This window comes from Acomys minous, assembly GCF_964271855.1.
Source record: "Acomys minous genome assembly, chromosome: 4".
NCBI lineage: Eukaryota > Metazoa > Chordata > Mammalia > Rodentia > Muridae > Acomys > Acomys minous.
The window spans coordinates 90,711,353-90,738,581 of record NC_140486.1 but is presented as its reverse complement, the minus strand read 5'-3'; the positions used below and the strand labels follow the sequence as shown (position 1 = coordinate 90,738,581).

The following is a 27,229-nucleotide window of genomic DNA, read 5'->3' as shown; positions in this document are numbered from 1 at the left end:
GAGGTAAAACTGCCAGAAAGAATAGTTTCTCTCCTCGGATGAAGAGATAAACTTGAAAGTCGTAGGCAACTACAGAGTTTCTGTACCGTTGTTCACGAAAGCTCAACACATTTTAGTAGGAACTGAAGCTTCAGAGAGCGCCTGCGCCGCTTTTACTGCGCGGAGCGGTTGCTAGGAAACCGAGACGCTGTGGTCCCAGTCTCTGGGTCTTGCTAGATAAGGACCATGGCCAAATTCGTTATCGCTGGTGAGTAGGCACAGATGTTTCCTACTGCCGTTCGTCAGCCTAGTTAACTGGCCCTATCCTTCAGACCGATCACCTCAGGGATTTTTAGGCGCCTATTCAAAGATGCACGTTAGAGAGTTGTAGTGTGCCAAGCTCTGATGAGCAGTGGGGACACGGTGGGGAAATTGTTCACCTCTGTCCTTGGCGAGTTTTAATTCCCATAGAAGTACAAAACGTATAAAGAACCGGGCGGTAGTGGCTGCTGCAGGCTTTTAATCCCAGCACTCAAGAGGCAGATGCTGAGGGATCTCTGCGAGTTCAAAGCCAGCCTGTTCTACAGAGCGTGCTCCAGGACAGCAGCAAGGGCTGTTACACAGAGAAAACTTGTCTCGAAAAACCAAAAAACTTATAAAGAATTACTTTTATCTGCCATGATTATTGCAATGAGGGAGAGTTGCACAGGCTCTGGGGGGGGGGGGTTGCGGATCGGACACAGGAAACTGATTAGGGAAGCTGATAAAGAAACTACCCCAGATTATAAAGGCAAAGGCTAGCCGAGCACCTGCGTGTGAGAGTATGGCAGGGATTCGTCTGGGATTAGACTTACAAAATAGAAACTAGACTCTTACATCTTACAAACACCTAGTGAAAAAATGTTTGAACTAAATCTTGAGCACAATGAAGAGTCATTGAAAGAATAAGTTAAACAGTGTTGATGGTTTTGCATTTTTTGTTTTGTTTTGTTTTTTTGAGAGAGGGTTTCCCTATGTTAGCCTTGGCTATCCTGGACTCGCCTTGTAGACCAGGCTGGCCTCGAACTCACAGCTATCTGCCCACCTCTGTTTCCCGAGTGCTGGGATTAAAGGCTTGCGCCACCATGCATTTTTAAAAGGTCTTCTCTGCAGCTGGAAGCAACACAAGCACTTACTGCAATAGGCTGCTTACTGAGTCTGCTTCATCTCTCCTCATGGTCTTTCTTTCTTTCTTTCTCTTTCTTTCTTTCTTTCTTTCTTCCTTCCTTCCTTCCTTTCTTTCTCCCCTGCCCCCACCCCCTAGACACGGTTTCCCTGTGTCTCACAGAGTTTCTTTCTTTCCTTCCTTCCTTCTTTCCTTCTGTAATACCCAAATCGCCCAGATCACGAGACCCCCAAAATGACCACCAGGACTCGATACTGATGCAGCATACACAGGGTCCTCCTGTATTATGGGCTCAGAGCTCAGGTCACAACCCTTCCTGACACAGTAGGATAGGAGAGTGACACCTGAGCTTCAAGGGTAATGGGTTTACAAGAGGAAAAACTGTAATTGGGAGTCGGGGTCACAGGGAAGTAAGGGGAAAAAAACATAAGCAGGGATTGTGGGTTTAGTGAGGCTGGATCTCAAGGGAAGTTGTGGGTCACAGGAATGTCAACTTTCAGGCAGGTTGGGTCCAGGAGGCTGAATTCCAGGGAAGTTGTTTTATCTCAGAGGATCATTGGGAATTGACTGTATCTAATCGCTCTGGTGGGGTTTCTGCAGAGTGCTGGCAGATCTAGTTTATGGCAGTGTGTGGTCAGTCCCAGAACACAGGAGGAAGTAAAGTCACCCGGAGGACAAGTTCTCACAGAACATTCACAGACCACGACATTCTATATATTATATATAGAATATAGCATTAATTTTGCCCTTACACTTCCTTCTTTGTTTGTTTGTTTCTTTCTCCCCGCCCCTACCCCCAGACAGGGTTTCTCTGTATATCCTTGGCTATCCTGGACTCGCTTTGTAGACCAGACTGGCCTCGAACTCACAGCAATCTGCCTGCCTCTGCCTCCCTGAGTGCTGGGATTAAAAGCATGCACCACCATGCCCGGCTTCATGGAGTTTATTAAAACAGCTCATTGCTGTTCTATCTCTAGCCATTCTTGTTTTGTTTTTGTTTTTTTTTGTTTTGGTTTGGTTTGGTTTGGTTTGGTTTTGTTTTTGTTTTTGTTTTTCCAGACAGAGTCTCTCTGCATTAGCCTTGGCTGCCCTGGACTGGCTTTGTAGATCAGGCTGGCCTTGAACTCACAGCGATCCACCTGCCTCTGCCTCCCAAGGGGTTAAAGGCGTGCACCATCATGCCCAGTCATGGCAATTATTTTTAACTTATGTCTTCTTTAGTTATTTTAATTTACTTTAATTATTTTGGTTAATATTCCTAGACCATGATCAAGGTCATGGAAATCTCAAATGTGTTGCCAAGGCAGACACAGCCATGGTGGGGAGGAGGATACAGGGCTGAGAACTGTTTAAGCAAGCCCAAGATGGAGTTGGAACAAGATGGTGTTACCTCAGCCATGTCTGAATAGAGTCCCATCTTATCCTGCTGAGTTCCCATGCTACACCCGGAAAAAGATGGTAGAACACAGGAAAACGTAGACATGTAGATGGGATACTATGCCTGAGCTAGGAATACAGACTGCTACCTGAGACCAAGGAGCTTGGCCAGGAAAAAATAAACAACACAGATAAGGCATGAAATTGTGTGCCTTGCAGAACCGATAGAGTTGCATGGGGGAACAGAGACCTACAAACTATAGACAAGACTAGCCAGAGACATAGAAGTTTCCAGAAACCTGCAGAGTACCCCACCATAGTCATGCACGCCAGGATTTACTCCACAAATGGAAACTGGCAATGGTGATCAATACTACCAGGGGTCAAGGAGACATGTTCAAAAATTACTCGTTATATTGAGAACCCAGAAGTCCTCAGTCACCTTCTGGGAAATTGAAGAAAACACTAGATTATAATGGAGTAATAACTGAATGAACAGATAAGATCCAAGGTTGGCAAAGATAGAAGATGTTTAAGAGAAGTTTTAACAGAAAGCAGCACCTAGAAAACAATACCCGGGGAGACAGGACGTAGGCTTGTTGTTGCCTGGGAAAGGGAAGCTGATTGTGTTTAAATATGCTTGAGAGGAGACACTAGAAAAAGAAGCAAGAGCCTATAGCAGGGTAGGGAGAATTTGTTGAGCGGGACTTCCAAGAAGACAGTGGGTGGTGCTGAGAGCATAAGGGGACTCCTCTCGCCTTGGAAACTTCTCCTCTCCTCTTTATATCTGTCTCACCCTTATCTTCTCAGTGATGTCTGGGCAGAAGGAACTCGAACTCGGAAAAGGCAGGTAATTGAGGTCATCTCAGGTGCAGGGCTTTTACAAGCTAATTTCCTAGGAAATGGACAGGATCATTAAACGTGAGCCACAGAGTGCGTTTGAAGTAATTAACAATGGATTTGAGCTAGACAGAGAGGCTTACATGCACACAGCAGTGTTGAAAGGATTGATGTAGGACTCTGTGAAGCTGAGAAAGAATGCTACTGAGGAGGTTCTGCACTTAGCCTGTCCTCCTAAACTGGCACCCATCCCACTCCCTGTGGGGGAGGGGGCGGTTAAATTCCTCTGCCTTCCTCACTGCAAAAACAAGCATCTACAGTTCTCCCGAGGCACCTGCACCTCAGAGTGAGCATCACATGCCCTGCCAGTCATACCTTCCTCATGCACTGAGTGTTTCTCCTTAATGCACTTGTCTGAATTCCTCACCACAATTTCTCTCCAATGAGATCAGCCCTCTCCCTCAGCTTCCTCACAACACTAGACCACACATCTAATCTAAGAGGGACTGCATTTCCACTGCTTACCTCACACTTTACCGTTGAGTGTTGTTTCTTTTAACATTAATTTGTTTTATGTGTGTGTGTGTGTAAGGCAGGGGACAATGCACAGGATAAAGGATAGCTTCTCTCTCTTTCTACCATGTGTGTCCCGGAGAGGAAAGTCAGGGCTTCAGGCTTGGTGGCAGCTTAGTGTGCCCCTGAGTAGCTTCTAAAGAGTAGTTCACTATTAGTATCCCACACTTAAATATAGTGTGTTACGGTCTCTTATGTGGTATAGCCAAGTACTAGAGAAGGGTAAATATTTAAAACATTCTCTTTTCCATAAAATTGTATTCTGTAAGATTCTGACCTATGAAATGTGTCTTTGAGGTATGATGGTTTTCCTCCCGTCTTAAGCTCCCAGCATAACAACTCTTGGGACTCAAGTTAATTATTTACAAATTAGCCGTATAGCTATGCTCTCCTCTGACTAGCTCATAACTTAAAATAACCCATTATTCTAATCCGCCTAATCTGAGCTCAGGCACCATTTGTCCGCCTTGATGGCAAATCTCGCATGCCTGGCTCTATCCCAGAATCCCTTCTGCCTGATGGATGTTCTACCTATTTCCTGCCACAGCCATAAGCCATAAGATTTTTAGTTGACGGGTGTTGTGTCCATACAATACACATGAGATTCCTTCTACATATCTTGTTTTTGTTAATATGACAAAAATTAGATGTTAGTGTTATAGAAGTTTATTTTGTATATTCTGTATAATTTTGGTAGAAAATTATATTACAGCCATGGTACGTCTTCTAAGTGTATAACTGTGCAGTAATTTGTGTGTGTATGTTAAAGAAAAGCAAAAACTAATTTGAACTCTTCTAGGTAAAGCAGACTGCCCATATTATGCTAAGGCAGAACTTCTGGCAGACTATTTACAAAAGAATCTTCCTGACTTTCGGATTTTCAAAATCACACAGCATCCTGATGTGTGGGAGGTAAGAACCATTGCAGTTATTAAAGGCACTTATGGAAGAAAAGGTTCTATTTTGATAAAATACTGGCTAGCGTATCATGTTGGCTCCTCATGATGTCCAGTCACGCACTGATGACATTTGAATACTGGAAAAGTTAAATTCTTACTTATCAGTCTCAAGACATGATTTTTTGCCGATATTTAATAGCTCAAAAGAGACTCCAATAAGTGGAATAAATGTGCTGATCCCACACCCAACCCTACCAAGAAAACAGGTGGTTTGTACGATACTACTTAACTTTTTCTTTCCCTTCCTCATGACATCCTAATGGTACGAGGACTTACTTATTTGCGATAGTCGTATCTGTGGCTCTGTTTCCCCTTAAACAGACTTCAAGGTGGAGATTTTGAAGATGAGGTCTTACTGGAAAGTACTCTGGAGAATCCTGACAAGGAATGAAGATGAAGGCTGCAGCAGTAGGCAAAGGGAAGAGTTGGGCTACAACACAGCTGCAGCAAAAGAGAAGTCAGGGAAAGCAGGTTGGGGATCCTTTTCAAGGTACCCCACACTGAAGAAAGGAAGCTGAGCTTCTGTAGCATTGCATCAACCAGTCACCTGATGTGGGCTGCCCCAAGGAAGGAGGCATAATAGTAGTCAAAGGGAAGTCAGTTCTAGAGAGAGACTCAGCAGCTAAGCTATTGGACTCTACCCTAGGGGCTCAGGGCACAAGTGCCTTGGGTGTAAAAGGGAAGGAACCTGGCCTATTCACAACCGTCTACTGCAGTGCACCCACTGTGCCTCTGGATCCGTGTGCTCCATTAAGTAAATTCACACCATCTGCTAACAGCTCTTCCGGGATTCCGATCAAGATCTTTCCCTGGGAAAGCATTATTAAAGGAAGGCTTGCTAATGAACTGTATTCCCCATTGCACATGCTTTCAGGGCCAAACTGGCACTCATCTCTCCTCACTCCCATCCATTACAGCCCCCCCCCACCTCTACTACTCTAGGCCTCTTGTTGGTGTGGTGACCTAGTTCTGTGTACTTAAGGGATGTGAGCCCCAGTCTCTTTTCAGGACACGACTATTACACTTTCCCGTGTATGGTCAAAATTGAGCAGGGAATCACCGAAGATGCCCAAAATAACCTAGATGTTAATTTTTTTTTTTAAATCTGGGAGGGAGCTGTTGTACATTCTCCTGATAAGCAGGCCCAGTTACCCCTTCTCCGGCAATAACTGCTTTCTTGGCCTGCTGGTCTCTCATCTCACTGTGATCCATGTCAGCTGTAGCTTCCAGGTGGGGTTCTCCTTATGTCCTCTGCTAGAAATGTTCCTCTTTGGAAACTTAAAACCTCCCAATTCACACAGGCTAGAGTAAAGAAATTTGGGGATGCATAAACACTCCAAGAGGGACCCTGGTAATGATGGCAAATGAGGCCTCTCTTAATTCTGCCCCTTGATTCTTGAATTCTAAGTAGTCTACCTAATAGAGGAAAATACTGCACTGGTATCTAATACATTTTACAGCTTGAAAGAGCCAGACTGTTCCTACCGGATGTCAGGCTTCTACCTAGGGCCTGCAGTTTTTCTGGCCTGGCCTGGCCTGGCCCTCTAGCAAGCTTGGCATTATACAATAGGGACAGTGTGCCCCCTAGTGGCATGCTTAGTACTACACTTCTCCTATAAAGTGATACCCTGGGTTCAAAGATGTGTGCATGACCCGGAGTTGTCGGGTTAAACACTTTGTAAGTGCTCAGACAGGGGTTCTGCTGAACGCGCTACAAGCAGGAAAGGGGTTCCATACCCAGAACATGTGTTGATTTCAGTCTAGACACATCATTTTCCTTTACACTGTGGAGAGAATCCAGTGTCACATCAGTTTTCCACAGAGAGGCAGCTTGAGGTCCTTGAAGGATGGTGCCATTATCAAACGCTAACACTGGTCATTGTTGCTGGTGTACTGATGGTTAAGCAGCAATAAGAACTATCTAGGGAGGGCTGGAGAGATGGCTCAGTGGTTAAGAACACTGTCTGCTCTTCCAAAGGACCCGGGTTCAATTCCCAGCACCCATATGCCAGCTCACAACTGTCTGTAACTCTAAGATCTGACACCCCCACACCAACACACTTAAAATTAAATAAAATATTTTTTAAAAGAACTATCTAGGCTTTTAGGACTAGAAGCCCATTCCCTTGAATTGTTGCCTTACTTCTGTCTCTTGTGTGGCCATTTGCCTGTGACTGCCCACGTTGTCCTATCTGTGGGGCTGGTTATTGTTCTGTTCAAACAGATGGTCTCTGGTGGGCATTTCCCCATCCTTTGTACCTCAGTATCTTATCTTTGTACCTCAGTATCTTGCCACACAAGATTCTTTCTCTCTTCAGTGCATTTCTTGTGGCTTTGGTGAATAAAATATTGTCCAGGCCCCTACAGAAAATGTGATTGAATAGTAATTTATCCAGATTTCCACAGTGCTACAGTCACTAACTTCTTAAATTAATGTGTGTGTGTGTGTGTGTGTGTGTGTGTGTGTGTGTGTGTGTGTTTACTTATGTGTTTGACGTTTGTTTGTTTTGCCCTGGGATCTGCATGTGCTAAGACACACGTGCAGGTCAGAGACTACCTTGCCTGAGTCAGTTCTCTCCAGAACTGAAGACTGGCCCAGAAATGGAACTCAGGTTGGCAGGCTTGGTGGCAGTCATTTTAACCCACTGAGCCATCTCACCAGCCCTCCACTGCCCTTTTGGCTTCTCCTGCCACTATCTTCTTTGGCAGATTTGTCATTTTCACATATTTGAGTCATCGTCACTTTCTTCACACTTCTGACTGCCAGTTGCTCCATGCATTACCACCGTGTTCTGGGGTCCCTACTAGGTCCCTACTCAGATCTTCTCGTTGGAAACCTTGGTCTACCTAAACCAGATAATGGCGACATGAGCTTTTTTCTAATAAGTCTGCTGAGAGCCCCCCCCTCCACTCCCTGGATTTCTTTTAGCTCATTAATTCAGTCTAAACCATGGAAATCATAATCATAGGTTTGAAAAGCAGCATCAAAAGTTATGTGCCCATAAAACTACAAATAATACATAATATAATGAAATCAGTGGGGTTTTTTGTTTTGCTTTGTTTTGTTTTGTTTTGTTTTTAGTCACCCAATTTAGAATACCTGGCCTCTCTTTGAGTTAAACACACACACTCCAGCAGAGGAGCAAGTTCCCACACTTTATGTGGCCATTGGATCTGAAGAATAATCCTTGTTATTCATTAATTTGTTATTTAGCTCATCACTATTTTTTCTCTGGTTCACTCTTCCTTTGTTTGTTTGTTCGTTTGTTTGTTTTTTTTAAATTGAGACAGAGTCTCACTGTGTAGCCCTGGTTGCCTCTGCATCCCCAGGAGTGCTACAATTAAATGCACAACACCGGGCTCGCCACTGTTTTCTAGTTTATATTTACCACTTGAAGATATCTGAATCTATTATGTGTGCATAGTGGCATTAAAAAAAAAAGCTGTTACTTTGTTGTTTAAATCCTCCAATACTGAATAGAATTCTTAGGGAGATTTAGTATATGACTTTTATTGGAGTCTTTCCCCACAGGAGTGGCTGGAAGATCTCTGTGAAAAGAACATGTGGGATCACAGAAGCTCCCCCATTATCTGGAGAGAGCTGCTAGACCGCGGAGGCAAGGGCTTGCTCTTGGGAGGATACAATGAGTTCCTGGAGCACGCCCAGGTACGGGAACGGCACTGCCTATCCGTCCAAACATAGTCTCTTAACATGATTAACTATTACAGATGTCTTGCTCCCTAGGCCACTCTGCCATCTTTCTCCAGGTCTGTTTCCCACTCTACCTTCTGTTTAACGATGGCCTGCTCTCTGATGCTGAGTTTCCCTTTTCTGATGTTTAGCTTTACTATGGTGTCACTTCCAGCATGACCACAGAGCTGATGATGATCATTGCCCAAGAGAACCTACAGGCACACATAGAAGGAGAGTTGGAGAAAGAAGCCCTGAAAGATGTCATCAGCCCCTTGCAGGTCTGGATTGCCAGGTGGGATAGCCAAGCCCCAGAATTTATGAACCTGGGAGTTTTGTTTTTAGAAAGGACAATGGGATTGGATTAATTCCACGACGGAAGAATACCTAACCAGGCTTAAGATGCACGTGCGCATGCGTATGAGTGTCTCTGTGTGTCTAGCCTCCAGCATCCATCCCCGTGTGATTTAGGATTTGCATGCACACATGTCTTCACACACAGTCTCAAGCAGCTTTCCTGGCATGTGTCCTTTTTGATGCTTGCTCTCCACCTCATCCCCACCTGCTGGCTTTCCTCAGCTCTTCCTCCTGCCCCCCTGCACTCCTGAACTGTGTGCACCCCTGCTCCCCTGCATTTCCTCTCTCTTTGTTGTTCTTTCTCTCAGCACTTCCACCCCTCCCCAACCCCCAACCCCCCCATCCCCCCACCCCATCTACCTCACACTGCCCTTCTCACTACATGTGTGTATCCTGACACATGCCCGTCTTAAGGAAGTATGTATAATGGAATGGAATACTGCAAACACTGAAAAGATTCAGAAACTGTACCATAAATATCCATGACCCTGTCCGTATTAAGGAACTGAAATGGACATCACAACTGTGCCCTCCCCAAGGCCAACAAGAGTAGCAGAAGTTCTCAGATGCACTTTCCAACTCCATATAGTTTATCATCACTAACATGGAAGATCCAGGCACCCTGGGTTTCACATAGAGCACAGGACCTGTGCTTATCCTGGCTGTCCCGGTAAGGGATTCTCTTTGTGAGACTGTGGGAAAGATGATCTGTCCAAAAGGAAAGGTGTAAGGTGTTCATTTGTAGATAAAAGTTTACAAGACATTGGCTAACTGAGGCGGGCGTCTTTGTCTTCTCACAAGCAAAGGAGTCTGATAATGAGCTTTTGGTTGGTTGGTTTTGTTTGGTCTTCTGCTTGTGGGAGAGCTATTTTAGTTGAAAAACCTAATACACCAGTAATTTTTATTTGGTGCCATCGTCAGATGCCGAGATGGAATGAGTAGTGAGACATTCTTGTTCTGATTTGCATCCCTAGCCACATGTGTGCACACAGGTTAAGAGTAAAATGTATGACTGGGCAAGGGATCTAACCATTTTCCATCCAACTATTGCATTTAACCAGTGCAAGTACTAATGTGTGCTACCACCTAATCCCCCTGTTGGTAAGTGGAGAAGTGTTCGGGACGGACACGGAGCTCAGCCTGACCCTGTTTGACCGGGAGCACACGGAAGACTGCCTGAGGAGCATAGTGATGGAAACTGAGGACTTGGCATCGCCGTTCCTCCGCAGTGTCTCCTTCTGCACTAAGGCAGATGAGGCCTTCCTTCAAGCCCAAGTCATCATCATCCTGGATGACAGCACAGAGGAGGAAGTGTACACCCTGGAGAACTGCCTGCGGAGCAGGCTGCCGCTGTGCCGCAGCTACGGTCACCTGATGGAGAAAAACGCTCACAAATCCGTCAAGGTCATTGTGGGAGGGAAAACCTTTGTGAATCTTAAAGCAACTTTGCTCATGCAATATGCCCCTAACATCGCAAGCAACATCATCGCGGTGGCGCTGGGTGTGGAAGGCCAAGCGAAAGCAGCAGTGGCCCGAAAGATGAAAACAACATCAGCCCGTGAGTGAACTCCCATTGCTGTCTCGTTTGCATTCTGAAACATGGGTTCAAATGGCAGAAAGCTACATCCTCCAGGACCATCCTGGATGTGTGACCTAGATTAAGAGTGATGGATGGAACCAGTGTGGTCCTCTCTCATTCAGGTGATGCCATTGTGGCCCTCCCTCATTCAGGGGGTGCTACCTAGACTACCCCACCCTCCCCGCCCAGCTTCTTCCTGTGCACACATACTATGATCCAGTTTAATTCATAAACTCAGGACAGCAAGAGACTAGCAATAATAAATAGTCACAGCCTAATAAACCAGTCACAGTAACATACAGTAACTAAAGTGATCTAAAAGTTATCCACTGTCTAATTTTGAAATTTTCCCTATAACGTTTTCAAGTGTCAGGTTGGGACTATAGGTCAATTGTAGAACTCCTCCCTAGCATGCATGAGAGTCTGTGTTCAATCTCCAATCCTGGTGCGCCCTCTCTCAAAAGAAAAAGTGTGTAGCTAAAGCTGCGGGATGGAGGGAGAAGCTGCGGACACGGGGGACAACTGTACAGATTTCTTTTGATCTACTTTTATGACTTTGTCCACCAGTATAAATTTAGCAAATGTTTGCTGTAATAAGACCTCTATTAGTCAAGTAATAATTTTAAGCCTAATATCCCATTTTCCCATGGTAATAATGGGGAAAGTAGTATATGCTGTTCAAAAAAATATTAAGGCTATGCTAAAATGGCTTCACCTCCTTTCGTGCTCTTTTTGTTTGTTTGTTTGGTTTTTCAAGACAGGGTTTCTCTGTGTAGCCCTGGCTGTCCTGGACTCACTTTGTAGACCAGGCTGGCCTTGAACTCACAGCGATCTGCCTGCCTCTGCCTCCCAAGTGCTGGGATTAAAGGTATGCGCCACCACGCCCGGCCTTTCGCGCTCTTATGGCGCCAACAGTCAAAGTGGTGTGCCTCAGACTTATCCTTAGAAGCAGCAACTCCCTCCTAGAGTTGATGTGAAGATCCATGAGACAGTGCCATAGTTACTTTTCTACTGTTGTGAAGAGACATCATGACCAAGGCAATTTATGAAAGAAAGCATTTAATTGGGTTGGGGGCTTGCTTACCATTTCAGAGGGTGAGCCCACCACCATCACGGCAGGCAGCATGGCAGCAGGCAGGTGTGGGGTTGGAGCCATAGCTGAGGGCTTACATCTGATCCATAAGCATGAAACACAGATAAGGAAATGAGGGGGGACACTTTTGAAACCTCAAATCCCACCCCCAGTGACACACTTTCTTCAACAAGGCCACATACTTCTTAATCCTTTCCAAACAGTTCCACTCACTGGAGACCAAGTAGTCAAACATACGAGCCTATGAAGGCTATTCTCATAAGAGATGCCTGATGCGTGGTAAAAAGCTGTAAGGAGATTAAACTTATAAAGTTTATTATATCTAATTCAATTTTGTTGTTATCTTTCAATTTTTAGATGTCAATATCTTATGAAAATGAGGCTGGGTCACATTTAGCTTATTTTAGCTCTGTATGTCCTTCAAGCTGGCCCCTGTGTCCTTACAACAGCATCCATGTGGATAGAAGTCCAGGAATTCTGGAGATGAAGGTTGAGGAGACAATGGATGTGAGCCGACATCCAAGCCAGTACAGGATGCCAGTGAGGACCTATCGTGATGCTCACCTCTTTCCAGAAAAGCTCAGGATACTTCTGTCTTTTTGCATACAGCTTCAGCCTCTTACCCTAAATGTTAGTCTAATCGTCTTCTTCCTTAAAGAGAACAGACAAGAATTTAATCTCCAGGAAACAGATTTTAAGTAAATAGATGTGCTGGCTAGTTTTCGTTTGTTTGTTTTTTATCAACTGGACACAAGCTACAGTAACCTGAGGGGAGGGAACCTCAACTGAGAAAATTCCTACCTGAGATTAGGCTGTAGGCAAGCCTGTAGGGCAGTTTCTTAACTAGTGATTAACATGGAGAGGCCCAGCCCATTGTGGATGGAGCTACCCCTGGGCTAGTGCTCCTGGGTGCTATAAGAAAGCAAGCTGAGCAGCCCATAGGTAGCAAACCAGTAAGCAGCACCCCTCCAAGGCCTCTGCATCAGCTCCTGCCTCCAGGTCCCTGCCCTGACTCCCTTCAGTGCTGAACTACAGCATGGAAGTGTAAGCAATGTATTTTCCACCCCAATGGCTTTGCTCATGGTTTCTTCATAGCAATAGTAACTCTAACTAAAACAATAGCTAAGTGAAGAAATAAACAAAATCCTTTTTAAATTGCAGAAAACATTTCTAAAAAACTAACAGTGGCAGAATCATTAAATACCAATCTTTATTTTCTCCCACTCATATTCTTTTATTATTTTCCATAGAGATATAACTACCATGTGACTGTGTGGCACTGTTTTCTCACTCACCCCCCCTACCTTCATGCTAGAACATTGTAGAGCATATAAGGCTGGTTTGTTTTCTCCTAAACCTTGTTTCCCAAAGAACCTCCCATGAAGAATAGCATCACCATTATTTCACAAGTGATGAAACCTGCCCAGAGAGTATTCATTTACACACATTTCTATCTCAGTCGAGAATAGAAGGTGCCTAGTCAAAACTCTAAACAGTTGAAAAAAAAAATTGGTTGGGGAAACAGTAAGATGTCCGGTGAGAGCACATGCTCCTGTACCATAGAGCACTGGAGGTGGAGACAGGTGCGTCTCCAGGGCTCACTGGCCAGCCAGACAGGTCCTTTCTTAAAAGATATATAGTAGAGAGTGACCGAGGAAGACTCCCAATGCCATTTCTAGCTTACACGTGCACACTCAACCACACGTGGTCATGCACATCATGTGTGTGTGTGTGTGTGTGTGTGTGTGTGTGTGTGTGTGAGAGAGAGAGAGAGAGAGAGAGAGAGAGAGAGAGACAGAGACAGAGACAGAGACAGAGACAGAGACAGAGACAGAGACAGAGACAGAGACAGAGACAGAGACAGAGTGTGTAAAGGGGGAATAAAGTTAAGAGCAGCACATATGACACAATTTTCACTAACAATTTCTTTCATGGCAGTCCCCTCAGTGTCCCTTCAATTGCCCCTCTAGCACACCCTTGACAAGGCATTCCTAGTGACTTCCAAGCCCTAATAATAAGGAAGGTAAACCCCAGCTGCTGCCCAGGTTAGAGAGCTTGGACTTCATTCTGCCGGCCCCAAGACAAATATACAGACAAATCTTGGGGTTTGAGTAAATTTTATACTGATGAACTTTACTGTGATTGTTTCTGATTCTGTCCTGCATAGACATCAAAGATGTGATAATCTGGGGTAATATCAGTGGAAATAACTACGTTGATCTGAGGAAAGCAAAAGTTTACAACTATGAAAGTGCTGTTAAGGGACCTCCTGGATATTATCACTCTGTGTTAAATTTGATTTTTGACAGGTATAGTATATTTTTTTAAGTAAAGTATAGTATACTAACATTAGATAAATGAAATAGATGAATAATAGTTGCAAACGCCGTTATGACATTTTGTAAATTTTTTCACACAATAACTTGTATTGTTTATACACACATTTTTCTGTGTTTTCTATTGAAGAATCAGAAAAATTGACAGAATAGAAACTAGTTGGTCCTCAACCCTGTTTGGTTTGTTCAAAAATTATGACGTTTTCTATTTCAGGTTATCGTGAAAGTAGTTTGTATATGCTGTTGAAGTTGTCTCTAAAACAGGTATATGCAAGGCAACTGTTAATGTAAAGACAGGCATATAGCCAAGTAGAAAGTCACTTGAGGCATTTACAGGAAGAGGCGCTAAGGTGATGAGCACGCTGGTCAGGCTGACCGTTAAGTCCCAAGAGAAGCAGAGATGAAAAGTGGTGCATCCCAGGAGCAAGAAGCCTCCTAGGTTGGAATTCTGTCACCATCATTTATTAGTCATGTGCTTTAGAGAAGTTACATCAAATTTGCTCTTCAGCTTCGCCACTGATAGAATGAAAACAGTAGCATGGCTTGCCCCATATAGAATGAATAAGAAAACCAACATAAATTCATCCAGGCAAACATTCACGTTACGGGGAGACAGGCAGAAGAACCAGACAGAGCCCCTTTGCAGCACTTTTCTGATCTCTGCTCCAGTTCCCCAGTTGTAGCTTTTTCTTTTCCTTTGTCTTTTATCTCCTCTCCCTGCTCGCACAGGGTCAAGGTTACCAAGATCGGAACATTTGGTGACTCACTAGTAGGGCGAGCCTTGCTCTCATCCAGCTGGGGTCTTTTCTGACTTTATACTTCAGACCATAAAACATGTTGCCCCAAATCTCAGTGTGAACAATTCACTGTTTGATGATCGTATTTGATTTTAAATGAAGGTGGTGACTGGTCCCAAGAAAGCATCTACATATAGTTAATTATTTGTAATAAAAAGAGGTTGTTCCTATAGTCTTTGATCTCTTTTCAGTGCTCCATATTTTATTACTCCACTCCAGATTGAAATTCCATGACTCCTTTCTGCCCGGTTGTGTTATTTTCCCATCGTGTTCTCAGAGGTAACCAGGACACCTGAAGAAAGAGCCTTTGGGTCTCACTCCTGTGAAGATGGTGGACACAGCCCTCTGTGCTGAGTCCTAGGGATCAGAGGACATGCATCCCGCCCCTGCCTCTGATGTGAAATTGTTTCTTGTCTCTTCTTGCAGGGAGTGGGTAACAAAAGAATTCGTGATGATGCTTCGCAACTTGAGCAGCACCGGAAAACAATTTGGAGGCATTTTGGCTGCACACAGCATAGCCACCACCCTGAAATACTGGTACTATGGCTCCCCCCCTGGAGAGATTGTTTCCTTGGGGATCATGAGTGAAGGTAACAACTCCATCTTGTAAAGCCCTATGTACATCATAGCTTGGTCTATAACAGCTGGTGTAGATTTTAACAGGACCATAATCCATTCATTCATCCATTCTTTCATTCAATCATTCGCTCATCCAACTGTTCATTCAAAAATCCAGCAGCAGTGATTGTGAACGTCCTAGGAAGGCAGACGAGGGATTGCACCCGGCTTCCGACTTCAGAAACGTATCGTGGAGTCAAGGAGAGCCTCATGATGCTTTTCTCTATATATCCAGCTGAGAAAGAGAAAAATCAATTCTAGGCCGGGAGCGGGAAGAGTCAGAACAGGCTTTGTGAAGGGAAGGCGTTGCAAGAAGTTTCAAAGTCATTGGCGCTGCCCTGGAAGGCCCAGTGTGGAGAACACCGAGCACCAACATCAACGCCGGGATCCTCAGAGCCAGGATCTGACACGCAAGGAGACCCTGGCTTCAGGAGACCAGGGAGCACAGGGAGCGTGGAAAGGCCGCTGCCTGTCAGCAGACACCGCAGAGAGTGTGCACACTGCAGTAAGCTAAAAAGTATGCACACGTCTTCCAGCGTCCTCTAGACTAGAAAGACAGTGGCTGCTGTTATGTCCTCCATAGGGTCAACCTTAAGCACTTCTTGCCTTCGGCTTTTGTCAGTCTCGTTCCCTCCCTGACCTGCAGGCCTTGGCCTCTCTGCTGAGGTCTAGCCTCGGTCAGTTGGGAACATGGCCATGTGGGTGCCATGCTGTCCAGCTGGCTTCCTCCCGCTCTCTGGCATCCCCTAGGTTAGCAACAGTGCCGCCATCTCCTCCCTTAAATTTCAGCACAGCTCAGGAACCTCTTTGAAAATTCACACTGTGAGAATTAATCTCTGTCTCTCCTCTCTGCTCACACAGCGTTTTGTTCCTCTCTCAGACAGAACGCGCCTTTTCAGATGCATATGTCCTCTTTATTAGAATATCTGCACCAAGGGCAGGGATTCCTATGGGTCACCTTCTACATCTTCAAGGGAGAAGTGTCTTATGTGACACTCTGCGACTGCTGTACAGTTGAAGTAGCGATACCTGACCGTTACCACACTGCGGCTTCTAATTGGTTGGTGTGTTAACCTCTGTAGAGAAACAGGACCCGAAAGCCCTATGAAGGGACATGGTACTGACTCAACAGAGACTTGCTTGACGTGAGTTCAGTTTGCTTCCTGAGACTCACATGGAAGCAGGAGAGGACCTCCAAATGTGTACAATGGAGCACGTGCGTGTACACACACACACACACACACACACACCACACAAACAAAATCTTAAAATCATGTATTAAGTGTGTCCTCTTCAGTTATTTTTCCGAATTCTTCTTTACTGATTCAGGCTGTGTCTTGCGTGTGCTCCCTGCAGGCCAGTTTGGTATTCCTGAGGGCATTGTCTTTTCTATGCCTGTGAAATTTGAGAACGGAGCTTGGGTGGTTCTTACAGACCTGGAGGACATTGAGCTGAGTAAGCAGATACTAAACAGGCTCACAGAGGATCTGATTCAGGTAATGGCAGAGGGCCAGCAAAGGAACTGGCTCTAATAGTGATCCTAAAGTGATTCTGTAGACTAAGGTGTGCATGATTTTCTGACCTCAATTTGCATTGTAGCCATGAAAACCTTCAAGCGACAAAGCTTAGAGAATGTCCCGAAAGCATGTTACCCGTTTAGTTTTATAACTTTCAGTATGCTAAAAATATTTATTTCTTTTAAATCAAGAATCAAAGAATTTTTCTGCTAAAGAATGATTTAATGGCTGCTGTCATTTAATTCTCTGATTATGATTTCTTCTTTTTCTGATTATAATTTTTTTTTCAACAGGAGAAACTTGTTGCAATGGGAGACTTATTAATTTTTAAGCCAGTTGAAGAAGGTAATCTCATAAATGTGTTGTCCCATTGGGCTGATGTCTAAAAGGTACTTACAGAGGGCTGGCGAGATGGCTCAATGGTTAAGAGCACTGGCTGCTCTTACAGGGGACCTACATTTGGTTATCAACACCCACTTGGTGACTCAAAGCCACCTATTTATAGCCATCTACAACTCCAGTTTCAATGTATTCAGTGCCCTTTTCTGACCTCCTTTGTCACCAGACATGCATGTCATGTGCAGATATATACACAGGCAAGAATGCTTATACACACAAAAACAAATAGTTTTTATTTAAAAAAAAACAAAGTACTAGAAGACAGGAGAGGTGGCTCGGTGGTTAAGAGCACTTGCTGTGCAAACATGAAGTTTGAATCCTGCCACTAACACAAACAAATGAGTGTGGACACACACACACATACAAGCACACACACACACACACACACACACACACATACACACACACATGCATGCACGCATGCACACATGCCTATAACCCAATGCCTTGGGCAGGGAAGCAATGGAAAGGTCTCCGAGACTTGCTGGCTGCCAGCCAAGCTCTATTTTCGTGAGAAACCCTACATTAACAGAGCCAAGGGGAGAGAGAGAGAAGAAGTATGACCTCCTTCTCTCACCTCCGTGCACACATGGGCAGGCCCATGCACCTGCATTCACACTCGCACACACAGGTGTGGAACGCTCCCTATAACTGAATTACTATTAATGCTAATACACATAACTGAAACCCATGTTTTGTTTTTAAACTAAATTGTTGGCAGAGCAAGCTGCTACATTCATCGTGTATTTAGAAAAAAAGAAATCACCTTTTTAGAATACTATGGCCGTACAAAGTTTGTATATTCCACATTTACTAGTTTCCTAGAACTAATTGAACGAATTGCTATTCACTGGGTGGTTTAAGACTAACGTGTCAATGGAGCCATGTTCTCTGCAAGCCCTGGAGAAGAACCTTTCTTTACCTAGCCTAGCTTCTAGTGGAGATGCTTGGCGTCGTGGCCTTGTAACCACATCACCCCCTTGGCCATCCTGCGCACATCTGTCTGTTCCCTGAATGTTTGTGTTTCCACTTCTCTCCCCGGTCACAAGGTCATTTTGTCACTGCATTTAGGGTCTGTCCTAATCCAATATGACTCCATTTAATTTTTATTTATTTAGTTATTTACTTATGTGTGTATTTATTATATGTATGTGTGTGTGCATACATGAATTTATGTGCACCACTTGGATGCAAGAGCCTGCAAAGACCATAAGTGAGTATTGGGTCCGCTGGACCTGGCAGTTGTAAGCTTCCGTGTGGGTGCTGGAACCCAAACTCTGGTCCTCTGCAAGAGCAGCAAGTGCTCTTAACTGCTGATCTGTCTCTTTAGCCCCCATATGACCTCACTTTAAATTGATCATTTTCTGCTGAGTCTCAATTTACAAAGTTACAAGTTCAAGAGTCAGCAGTTAAAACTACAGTGTGTCTTTTGGGAACCACAATCTAACCTGTACCATATTTACTTTCAAATAGCTTTATTTGAAATTCATTAAATACCAAAAAAAATGAATTTTCTCACCAGCATTTCTTCTAATCATAAATACATAGATCAGCTTGTTTGGGAAAACTTCAGAAAAGCTTAGTTAATCAAAGGCGAATAGCGGAGAGCGAGGGCTGTGAGGGATGGCAGGGTTAGCTAGCGGAAGGCTTCTGTGTTTGGTGTGCCCTGGGAACAGGTGGCAGAGCAGCAACAAGAGAGGGTCAGGGAGTCAGACACACAGGCTGAGCAAGGAGTTCCAGTCAGTTGTGCAAATGGTTCAGAGGGCAAGACTGCCCACACAAAGCAATGGCTGTAGCCCATTACACGAATGAAGGATGACTTCAACCAAAACTCAAAAATAATGGAATTGCAAAAGCTATGAGGAGATAGAATTTTCAAGATTTGGTGATGGGCTGACTCTGGAGAGTACCAGCGGACCCAGGTTCTTTCCAGCTGGGCAGCTGGGTAGATTGATTGACAAGGGAAAATGGCATAAAGATTGTCATCGTTCAGAGAAGGGAATACAGGCATATGGGGTGCATTAATGAGCAGCTGTGAGAGGCACAGGAGTTGTAATATGAGCGTAACTGAAGAGTGAGCTGAGGTTTTTACACTCTGACCGTGAAATGCCTATGCAGTGTCTACAATGGAAATACCAGATGAAGCATGTCATAGCTCCTGGAGTTCAGAAAGTCCTGGACTACAGTTATCAAACAGGGAGCTGTTGCCTCATCAATAGCAATGGATTTATCTAGAAAACAAGAGGATACAGAGGGATCCAGCCTGTGATGGTTAAATAGAGCAGGAGAGGCTGGCAAAGGTGCACGAGGGAGAGATGGGATGAGAGGATCTGATGTCATGGAAGGAAGATGAAGTTGTATAACGTGGCAGTGGGGGAGGGGCCAGTCACATAAAACGAGGCCCCAAAACTACCCAATGGATACATGGCGTAGAAGTCATTCACAGATTTGGTGAGAATAATTTTATGGCATGAAAAGGGAAGAAATGAGACAAGAAGAGAAAAAAAAAAGACCTCGGTTTGAAAAGCCACAGAAAATAGAGCTTGGGGTAAGGAGTGTCAGAAGGCAGGTGAAAGGTACTAGGAACCCTTTAAAACCAGTAAGGGATTTGAGACAGGGGAGAGACAGAAGTAAATTTTAAGTTTAGGGCGGTTGCTGTCTGTACTGTCTAAAGTGGGAGATTGACTCGAAAAGGAAAACAAGAAGCAAGATGACCAGCTCTGCAGCAGCAGGCAGATGATAAGAACCCCAAAAAAGCAGTGGCCATGGTGGTACAGAGGTGCAGCTAGATGTAATAGAGTCATAGTTGACAGAAGCTGGGCAGTCTGAGAGGACAAGGAAAAACGGAGGGTTGAGGCTGGGGAGATGGTCCAATAGGTAAAGTGCTTGCCAGCAAGTATGAGGATTGGAGGCAGACAGGAGGATCTTCATTGCTTGCTAGGCAGGCTAGCCAAGTCAGCAAACTCTAGATTCGGGGAGACCATGCCTCAAATCATAAGGTAGAGAGCAACTGAGGTAGGAGTACATGCACACACAGGTATGTGTGTACACACACACACACACACACACACACACACACACACACACATGTCCAGGTGTTTTGGCCTTAGGACATATCACTCCCCAGAATAGAAATCCCCCAAGAGTGGGCCCCAAAAAGGTTAGGAATATGGAGCTATTGATCTCAGTCCTAAGAACAGCTTGGGTAAGTTAGTGACCCGAAGCTGGTCGCCTCTGTTGCCCTTGTCATTTGCTCTGTATGCTAAGTCAGAAAAAAAAAAATGACTGGCAAAGGATGACTAAGGCAAAGGATGGCGATGAAGACGGTTCTCGTGAATCCTGTAAGTGAACGTGGCCACTGAACAATGAACATGGGTCTCTGAGCATAACACAGAGGGGTCAGGGATGTGGGGATGCAGAGTAATCAGCAACCACGACTTCCTAGAAGAAGCTGGTAAGTATGGTGACCCCCAGGAAGAGGTCCAAGGTGACAAGGGAAGGAACATTCCCCCTGTGGTCTCTCATGCCTTCAGACCTGGTTTCATGGGCATTTTTTTTACATATCCAGATGTAGAAGTGGGTGGCTAACCGGATAGGCGGATGCTAGTGTTTAACCACCGTTAGAGAGGAAAAGGGTGAAGCTACAGGAAAGTAAGGAGATGAGACCTCAAGGCGGAACGCAGGATCAGATCTGAACTAGAAGCACATCTAGCATGCAGTCTGGAGGAAGAGGTGATGGTTGCAGATGGGGGGTACCTGTGTGCACCAGGAGAGTGCAGGACAAAGCAAGAGGCAAGGCCAGATCCCCAGAGTCAAAGATCCTAATGAAGAAAGGCAAGGTTTGAAATAACTCATCCTGAGAAGAGATAAATTATACAGAAAGAGTACAGGGAGTTCAGTGGAAGTCAGAGATCATTATGTGTGCTCGTGGGATTCCCTACAAAAGATGCCCAGCTGCCTGGAGGCAGAAGTGGAACACGACCCCCAATATTACCTTGTGCTTCCACCCCAGACATTAGTGTGTACTTTCCACCCCATTTTGTAGGAATGACAGAACTTGATGCTATGTTCCAAAAATTTTTCGTGAGGTTTTTCATACTGACTTTATTTGGACTAACAGACTGCCTCCCAAAAGTTCTTTTTCTCAGTGTTCTTCCCCTTTTATTACTTGGACTTTAAATAGATGCTGAGGTGATTTTGACCATCAGCATTGAATATGGGTATGAAAAATGAGCTTCTTGTCGCTTCACTTAGCATTTGAGGAGGAAGAGCGTAAGGCAAAGAGGGGGACAGTAACTGTGGTAAACATAGACTTTGGTGGGTCGTCTTTGCATAAACAAGGAAAAGCTAACTAGAAATCAAGTTTCCAAAGTCCAACCAGAGGTGATATTTAAAAACATTTAAAAGATCTAAGAACCAATCACTGTAATTTCCAACCATCCAAGGCAGTTGCTCTCTTCTAGAATGAACTAGGAAAAAGAGTCTGGCAGAAGGCCATTGGTTCAGAGCAAAGAGGATTTAGTGCGGTGGGGGCAGGGTGTGAGGCTGGGGAATTCAGAGCTTGGCTGGTGATCAAGTCCCCAGGTCAGGGCCAAAACAAACCCAGCCCAGAGGTAGAATGAAGATGGCGCCGCAGGCTGAAGAGGTCCAAGGGACAGCTGGTTTTGACTTGGATTCTTTCATTCTTAAAATTTACTGGTCCTCTGGGTGGCTTGTGGGTTTGGAAGACTAGGGCCATAATTTTCTTCCTTTAGAAAGGGCTACAAAACTGTCATCTTGTATTTGACTCATTGACCAGCAACTGGTCCTAAATTTCCCAACTGTACCTGATTATGGAGTGTTTTGTAAAATAACACTGAGATTTTATTAACAAAGGTCTAGATTGCTATTTACTTTGTTATTGTTGGGCCTTGTATCCACTCCAATAAATAAAGCCCACTGTCCCATATATTCCCAAACTCAGAAAACTAAAAATACTGAGAGTTTTGCACCTCTCAGTTTGGAGATCTCTGGTTGTTTGTTTGTTTGTTTAACTCATCAATGAGACAATTCATGTAGGGGGGCTATGAAATATCATCAATTAATTTACTACTTAATTTACTGCTGTCTAGACTACAATCTAAGTTTTAAATAGTCAAATGGCCTCTGACCGCTCGACAAATAACAACCAGGAAGAGCCCAAGGCCATGAATGGTAAGTAGACTCAGGCAGGGAAGAGTGTTCCTTTCAATTTAAGACTTTGCACTGAGTTTCAAAGAAAGGAATTTAATCATCTGTTAGTCGTAAAATAGTTAAGGCCTTCAAAAATCCTCATCCCACACTTAAAAAGATTATATTTTACATTTGATCCTAGCCCAAAGGTCAAGAAGCTATATAAGATCATATTTTAAAGGTACTAGTAAATCTTTGTAGCAAACTACTGGGGAGTCTTTGGACCCCATGGATCCACTGGGTGCTAGGAGAGACATTGGAAATACAAGAAGGAAGTGGTCATAGTTAGAGTTTCTTTTGCTGCGATAAAACACTGATCAGAAGTCACTTGGGAAGGAAGAGTTTATTTCAACCTATACTAACACTTGAGAGTCCATCATCAAAGGGAGTCAGGGGAGAAACCTGAAAGTGGGAACTGATGTCGAGGCTGTGGAGGAGTACTGCTTAGTGACTTGCTCAGCTTGCTTTCTTGTTGCACCCAGGCCCACCAGCCCAGAGTGACCAGCTGGGACCTCATACAGCAATCATCCATCAAAAAATGCCCCACAGGCCAATTCTATGGAGGCATTTTCTCAGTTGAGGTTCCCTCTTCCCAAATGACTTGAGATTGCATCAAGCTGACACAACACTAGCCAGCACAGAGGTTCTAGCCACACAAACTGTGCAGGGTAAGGACCTATGAGCCTATGACATGCCAAGACTCAGAACTAAACAGTTTAAGAAAACATGGTTTTGTAGGTCAAGATGAAGGAAATATGATTGGCAAACTAAGCACTCTGAAGGAGAAGAAAGATCCACTAACATACAAAATGGGCTAACAGACCTGGGAAGGTAGGTAGGCGTCAGTGCTGTTTGGGTATAAGGTTATCAATTCTGCTGGTGGGTGGTAGGACAAAGCATGGACTAGTTGGAGGTCAGGCCTTCTGAACTAACCTGGCCATATCGGCAGCCATATGGATGTCTTTTACAGCCCCCATCACTGTCCAGAGAACTGAGTCCCAGCCTCTGCAGCGCTTAAGAAGCCTAGATTGAATTTGCACAGAGGCACAATTCCTCCAGGAAAGTCAACCAGTGTCAAGCAATGCTTACTGACAAGTTAGAGAGTGCTGAGGCCCTGAGAGAGCTGAGAAAAAGCCATGAAATCAGTCACAAAGAAGGTGACTGGACACTTTCCAGGATGAGAAAGGGAGAAACCAAACTGCAGAGGACACATCCTCCAGAATAATTCCAATTTAAGTTCCTAGTTAGAACTCGGGGTACTTAGTCCCTCTTCCAAGTGACATTCTTATGCAGACTAAAGAACTCGAGTCCCCTGGGTTCTCTGACAAAGTGGAGAAAGTGGCACTGATTTCAGGCTGTTTGAGGTGCCTTGTTGAATGAGAACTAAAATCTATCCTACCATAAAGGGACTTTTTTTTTCTGAATTGTAAAAACTATAACCTTATGTTGGCTGCAAAAAAATTAATGGTTAAGAAAATCAATTCAATCACAAGAACTTTTCCATTGAATATTATAAAATTGGTAATATGTGAGCTAAGAACAGAGATTTTCTCCCCCAGTGAACTTGGAAAAGATAGAACAGAATAGGACAAGATAAAACAAGATAGGACAGGATAGGACAGGATAGGACAGGACTGGGTGGGATAAGACAGGTTAGGAGAAAGGAAGGGAGGGGAGAAAAGGAACAATAGCTAAATAAATCTTATACACATTAATAATAGTATATACAACATATTAAAAGCATTTAATCTGCATATTAATAGTATGCATTAATTATATGCTAATTAATATCACACACACACACACACACACACACACACACACACACATATGGAGCCAGCATGCAAGCAGTTAACTTACTATACTCAGAGCTAGAAACCAGCCTGAGCTACACAGGCTGCTAAGTAAATGGTGGTAAGTAAAAGGAAATTAGAAAAGAATATTGTAGAAAGCAATTTTTGGCTAATCTGTATGTCCACAAACATACATACTGAGCTATGATATGAAACATACACATAGACACCCATCATGGATCCTGGCACAAAGTTTGAAAAGCACTAACTCAGAATATCTCACAGGCTGTTGATTCTATTTAAATCCTGACCTTTTAAAACTTTGGTTTCAGAATGTAAAGATGACGTACAATCCAGCGTAGCCCCGGATGAAGAAAAAGAACAAGCCGGGTCAGAGGGTGAGTCGGTGGAGTTCATGGCCAGGGCTCCTGTTGGCTGGTTGTAGACATGACGTAGTGGTAAGGAGGGCTCAGTAATGCCTCAGTTTCTCCTCTTATTCCTCAGAAACACTTTGAGGAAGAGGAATGAAAGCACCAGACAATTGCTTTCAAACTGAAGCTGCTTCCGTGTGATACCTCAAACTCCCTAGACACCTATGCCTTCTCACTCTTCTCTGTTTAACTCCCCTTTACAAAGCCCAAAGTAGCCAAGAGGGCCGAAGAGGATGTCCTCACTAAGGTCTGTCAGAAAGGGAGCCTAAGAGACCCAAGCGAGAAACTCTGGGAACTTTGTTCTCAGTGGCTATACTAGGGAGTAGGAGGAGGAAACTGATACAGGAGCAAGTGTGCTTTCCAAGTCTGCACTCACAGAACAGTAACCATCTCACGTGCTTCCCTTTTCATCATTTCTTCATCTGTATACCTCTGTGTACAAGGATGCTCGCATCGCTTGTCCAGTGACTTAACGTTCATGGGGGCGGGGCAGTGTCTGGCTAGACAGTGATGCTCTATTGTCCATGAGGTCAGGAGAAAGTCTTAGACTGAGACCCCATACACGTATGACCTCACGCCCTGCAGCTCCTAATACAGCAAGGCCACCAGGGAAGTGCCATGGGGAAGGAATGAGGCAGGAGAGAAAGAATGGCCACAACCATTGACGACATGCTTTACATAGTCCTCGGGCTCCCTACTTGCTGCAGAACAGTTTTCAGATCTGAGTTATCAGCTCACCTCTGAAAAGTCTTCAGTTCAGGAAACCACAAATGGTAGGTGGTAGCCAACGCATTAATAGGTGCCTCTTTTTCTACAAATGGAGTGGTTAGCAGGAGATCAGGGTTCCCAGCAGCCAGCCCCAACCCTTCATTGCTGAGATTCATGCTGGCTTACTTGCTTCCCTGGAACCTAGTTCTGCACTTCAATAATCAAGGCTATGACGGGGTGGGGGGTGGGGTGGGGGGGTGGGGGGGGTGGGCAGGGGAATCTATGACTTACATCAGGATGAATAATCGAATAAAGAAATGTGTTTCGCCATGTGAGTTCCCTTTGCAAAACATTTAACTGAGTCCTCCCTCTTTCTTCCTTTCCTTCTTTCTTTTTGGGCTTTAGGGTGGCGTTTGTTTGCTTGCTTGCTTGTTTGTTTGTTTTTCAAGACAGGTTTTTCTCTGTGTAGCCTTGGCTGTCCTGGACTCGCTTTGTAGACCAGGCTGGCCTCGAACCCACATCGATCCGCCTGCCTCTGCCTCCCCCCCCCCCCCCCCCAGTGCTGGGATTAAAGGCGTGTGCCACCACGCCCGGCTCTTTCTTTCTTCTTTTCCTTCCTTCTTTTTGGGCTTTAGGGTGGCATTTGTTTGCTTGTTTGTTTGTTTGTTTTTCAAGACAAGTTTTTCTCTGTGTAGCCTTGGCTTTCCTGGGCTTGCTTTATAGACCAAGCTGGCCTCAAACTCACAGAAGTCTGCCGCTTCTGCTTCCCTGAGTGCTGAGGTTACTGGCGTGTACCACTGCACCCGGTTCGTCTCCCCAGTTCTTGTGAAAACAAGTTGACGTGGATTTCTTTGTGGTTAGCCAATAGAGCTATTCACTCACACCCCCACCCTTGTTTTTATATGTCCAGTGGACACAATCCTGGGCGTTTTGTGTTCTGAAAATGCATAGCATGGTGTGCTTTGGAACAGGCTGGTTGTGGAGGGTTGGAATTGGTGCACTGAGGACAGGCAAGGCCTAGAGAGGAAAGGAGCTGAGGCTGTAGATGCACGTGCAGTTCAGAACAAAGAGCAAAGGCGGGGAGATTCCCACATAGAAATGGCTAAGTCAGGAAGGAAGCCAGAATGCACACTATCTGTGAGGAAAAGATTAATGATGGACCGGTGGCTTTCTCTCACCACGGAATCTGTCTCACACATGCCCCCTATTGGTCACTGAGCCAAACTGAACGCAGGAATCCAGTGGCTGGAGAGAGATGGGAAGAAACAGGCAGGAGTTACCGGTGCATTTTAAAGAAAGTTGCATCTTTCCATGTTTTCCTTCCTTTACAGACTCTGAAGGGAAGATTGAGGACAACCAGTTGATCCCCAACCAGATCAAATACAACGCAAAGAAATAAAGACCCGCGAGTGTCTGCATTTAGGGAAGAGCAATTAAATAGTAGCAAACAGCCCCCAGAGTCCCGGAACAGTCACTGTGCTACCAGCATCCAATCCCATTTTTTTCTGATTCCTACAAGTCCTCAAAAATAAATGATTGTAAACCGCTGTTTTAAACAACTTAGCATCATGCTGTCAGCCAGTGCATCTTTGCCAGGACATCATCTGCGTCAAACTCCTGCCTGGGTTCCTCTCACATCAACTCTTTGAATAACTTAGCACACAGTACAAGGTGGGGAAGCCAGAACACAGCACACCATAGACACACACCACCTTTCAGTGTAGCGGACGTACACTGAGTGGCTTTGCTCAAATAATTAACTGCCTCTCTTACTGGTGAACACCAAGGAGCTAGACAGAAGCAAAG

General features: G+C 44.6%; 1 protein-coding gene across 2 annotated transcripts; it reads left to right on the top strand.

Moving 5' to 3' along the window:
* Window positions 1-114: 114 nt before the first annotated feature.
* MDH1B (malate dehydrogenase 1B) lies at window positions 115-27,229 on the top strand. Of its 2 annotated transcripts, none has more exons than XM_084780234.1 (11): window positions 115-247; window positions 4,734-4,846; window positions 8,426-8,560; window positions 8,737-8,879; window positions 10,003-10,499; window positions 13,781-13,922; window positions 15,173-15,336; window positions 16,721-16,860; window positions 17,175-17,226; window positions 24,617-24,682; window positions 26,755-27,229. In XM_084780234.1, exons 1-11 carry the CDS (start codon window positions 226-228, stop codon window positions 26,820-26,822), a joined length of 1,542 nt encoding a protein of 513 aa, XP_084636360.1. In that variant the 5' UTR covers window positions 115-225; the 3' UTR covers window positions 26,823-27,229. The 2 variants fall into 2 exon arrangements, with proteins under 2 accessions (XP_084636360.1, XP_084636361.1); XM_084780235.1 differs by lacking the exon at window positions 26,755-27,229 and adding an exon at window positions 24,789-25,363.

What these genes read in the sequence shown, in the direction of transcription:
- MDH1B (XM_084780234.1), top strand. Translation starts at nt 226, where the DNA reads ATGGCCAAATTCGTTATCGCTG. An exon ending in TTGCAGGTCTGGATTGCCAG is followed by an intron (nt 8,880 to 10,002) that starts GTGGGATAGCCA and finishes GCATTTAACCAG; the next exon opens with TGCAAGTACTAATGTGTGCT. An exon ending in TTAAATTTGATTTTTGACAG is followed by an intron (nt 13,923 to 15,172) that starts GTATAGTATATT and finishes CTCTTCTTGCAG; the next exon opens with GGAGTGGGTAACAAAAGAAT.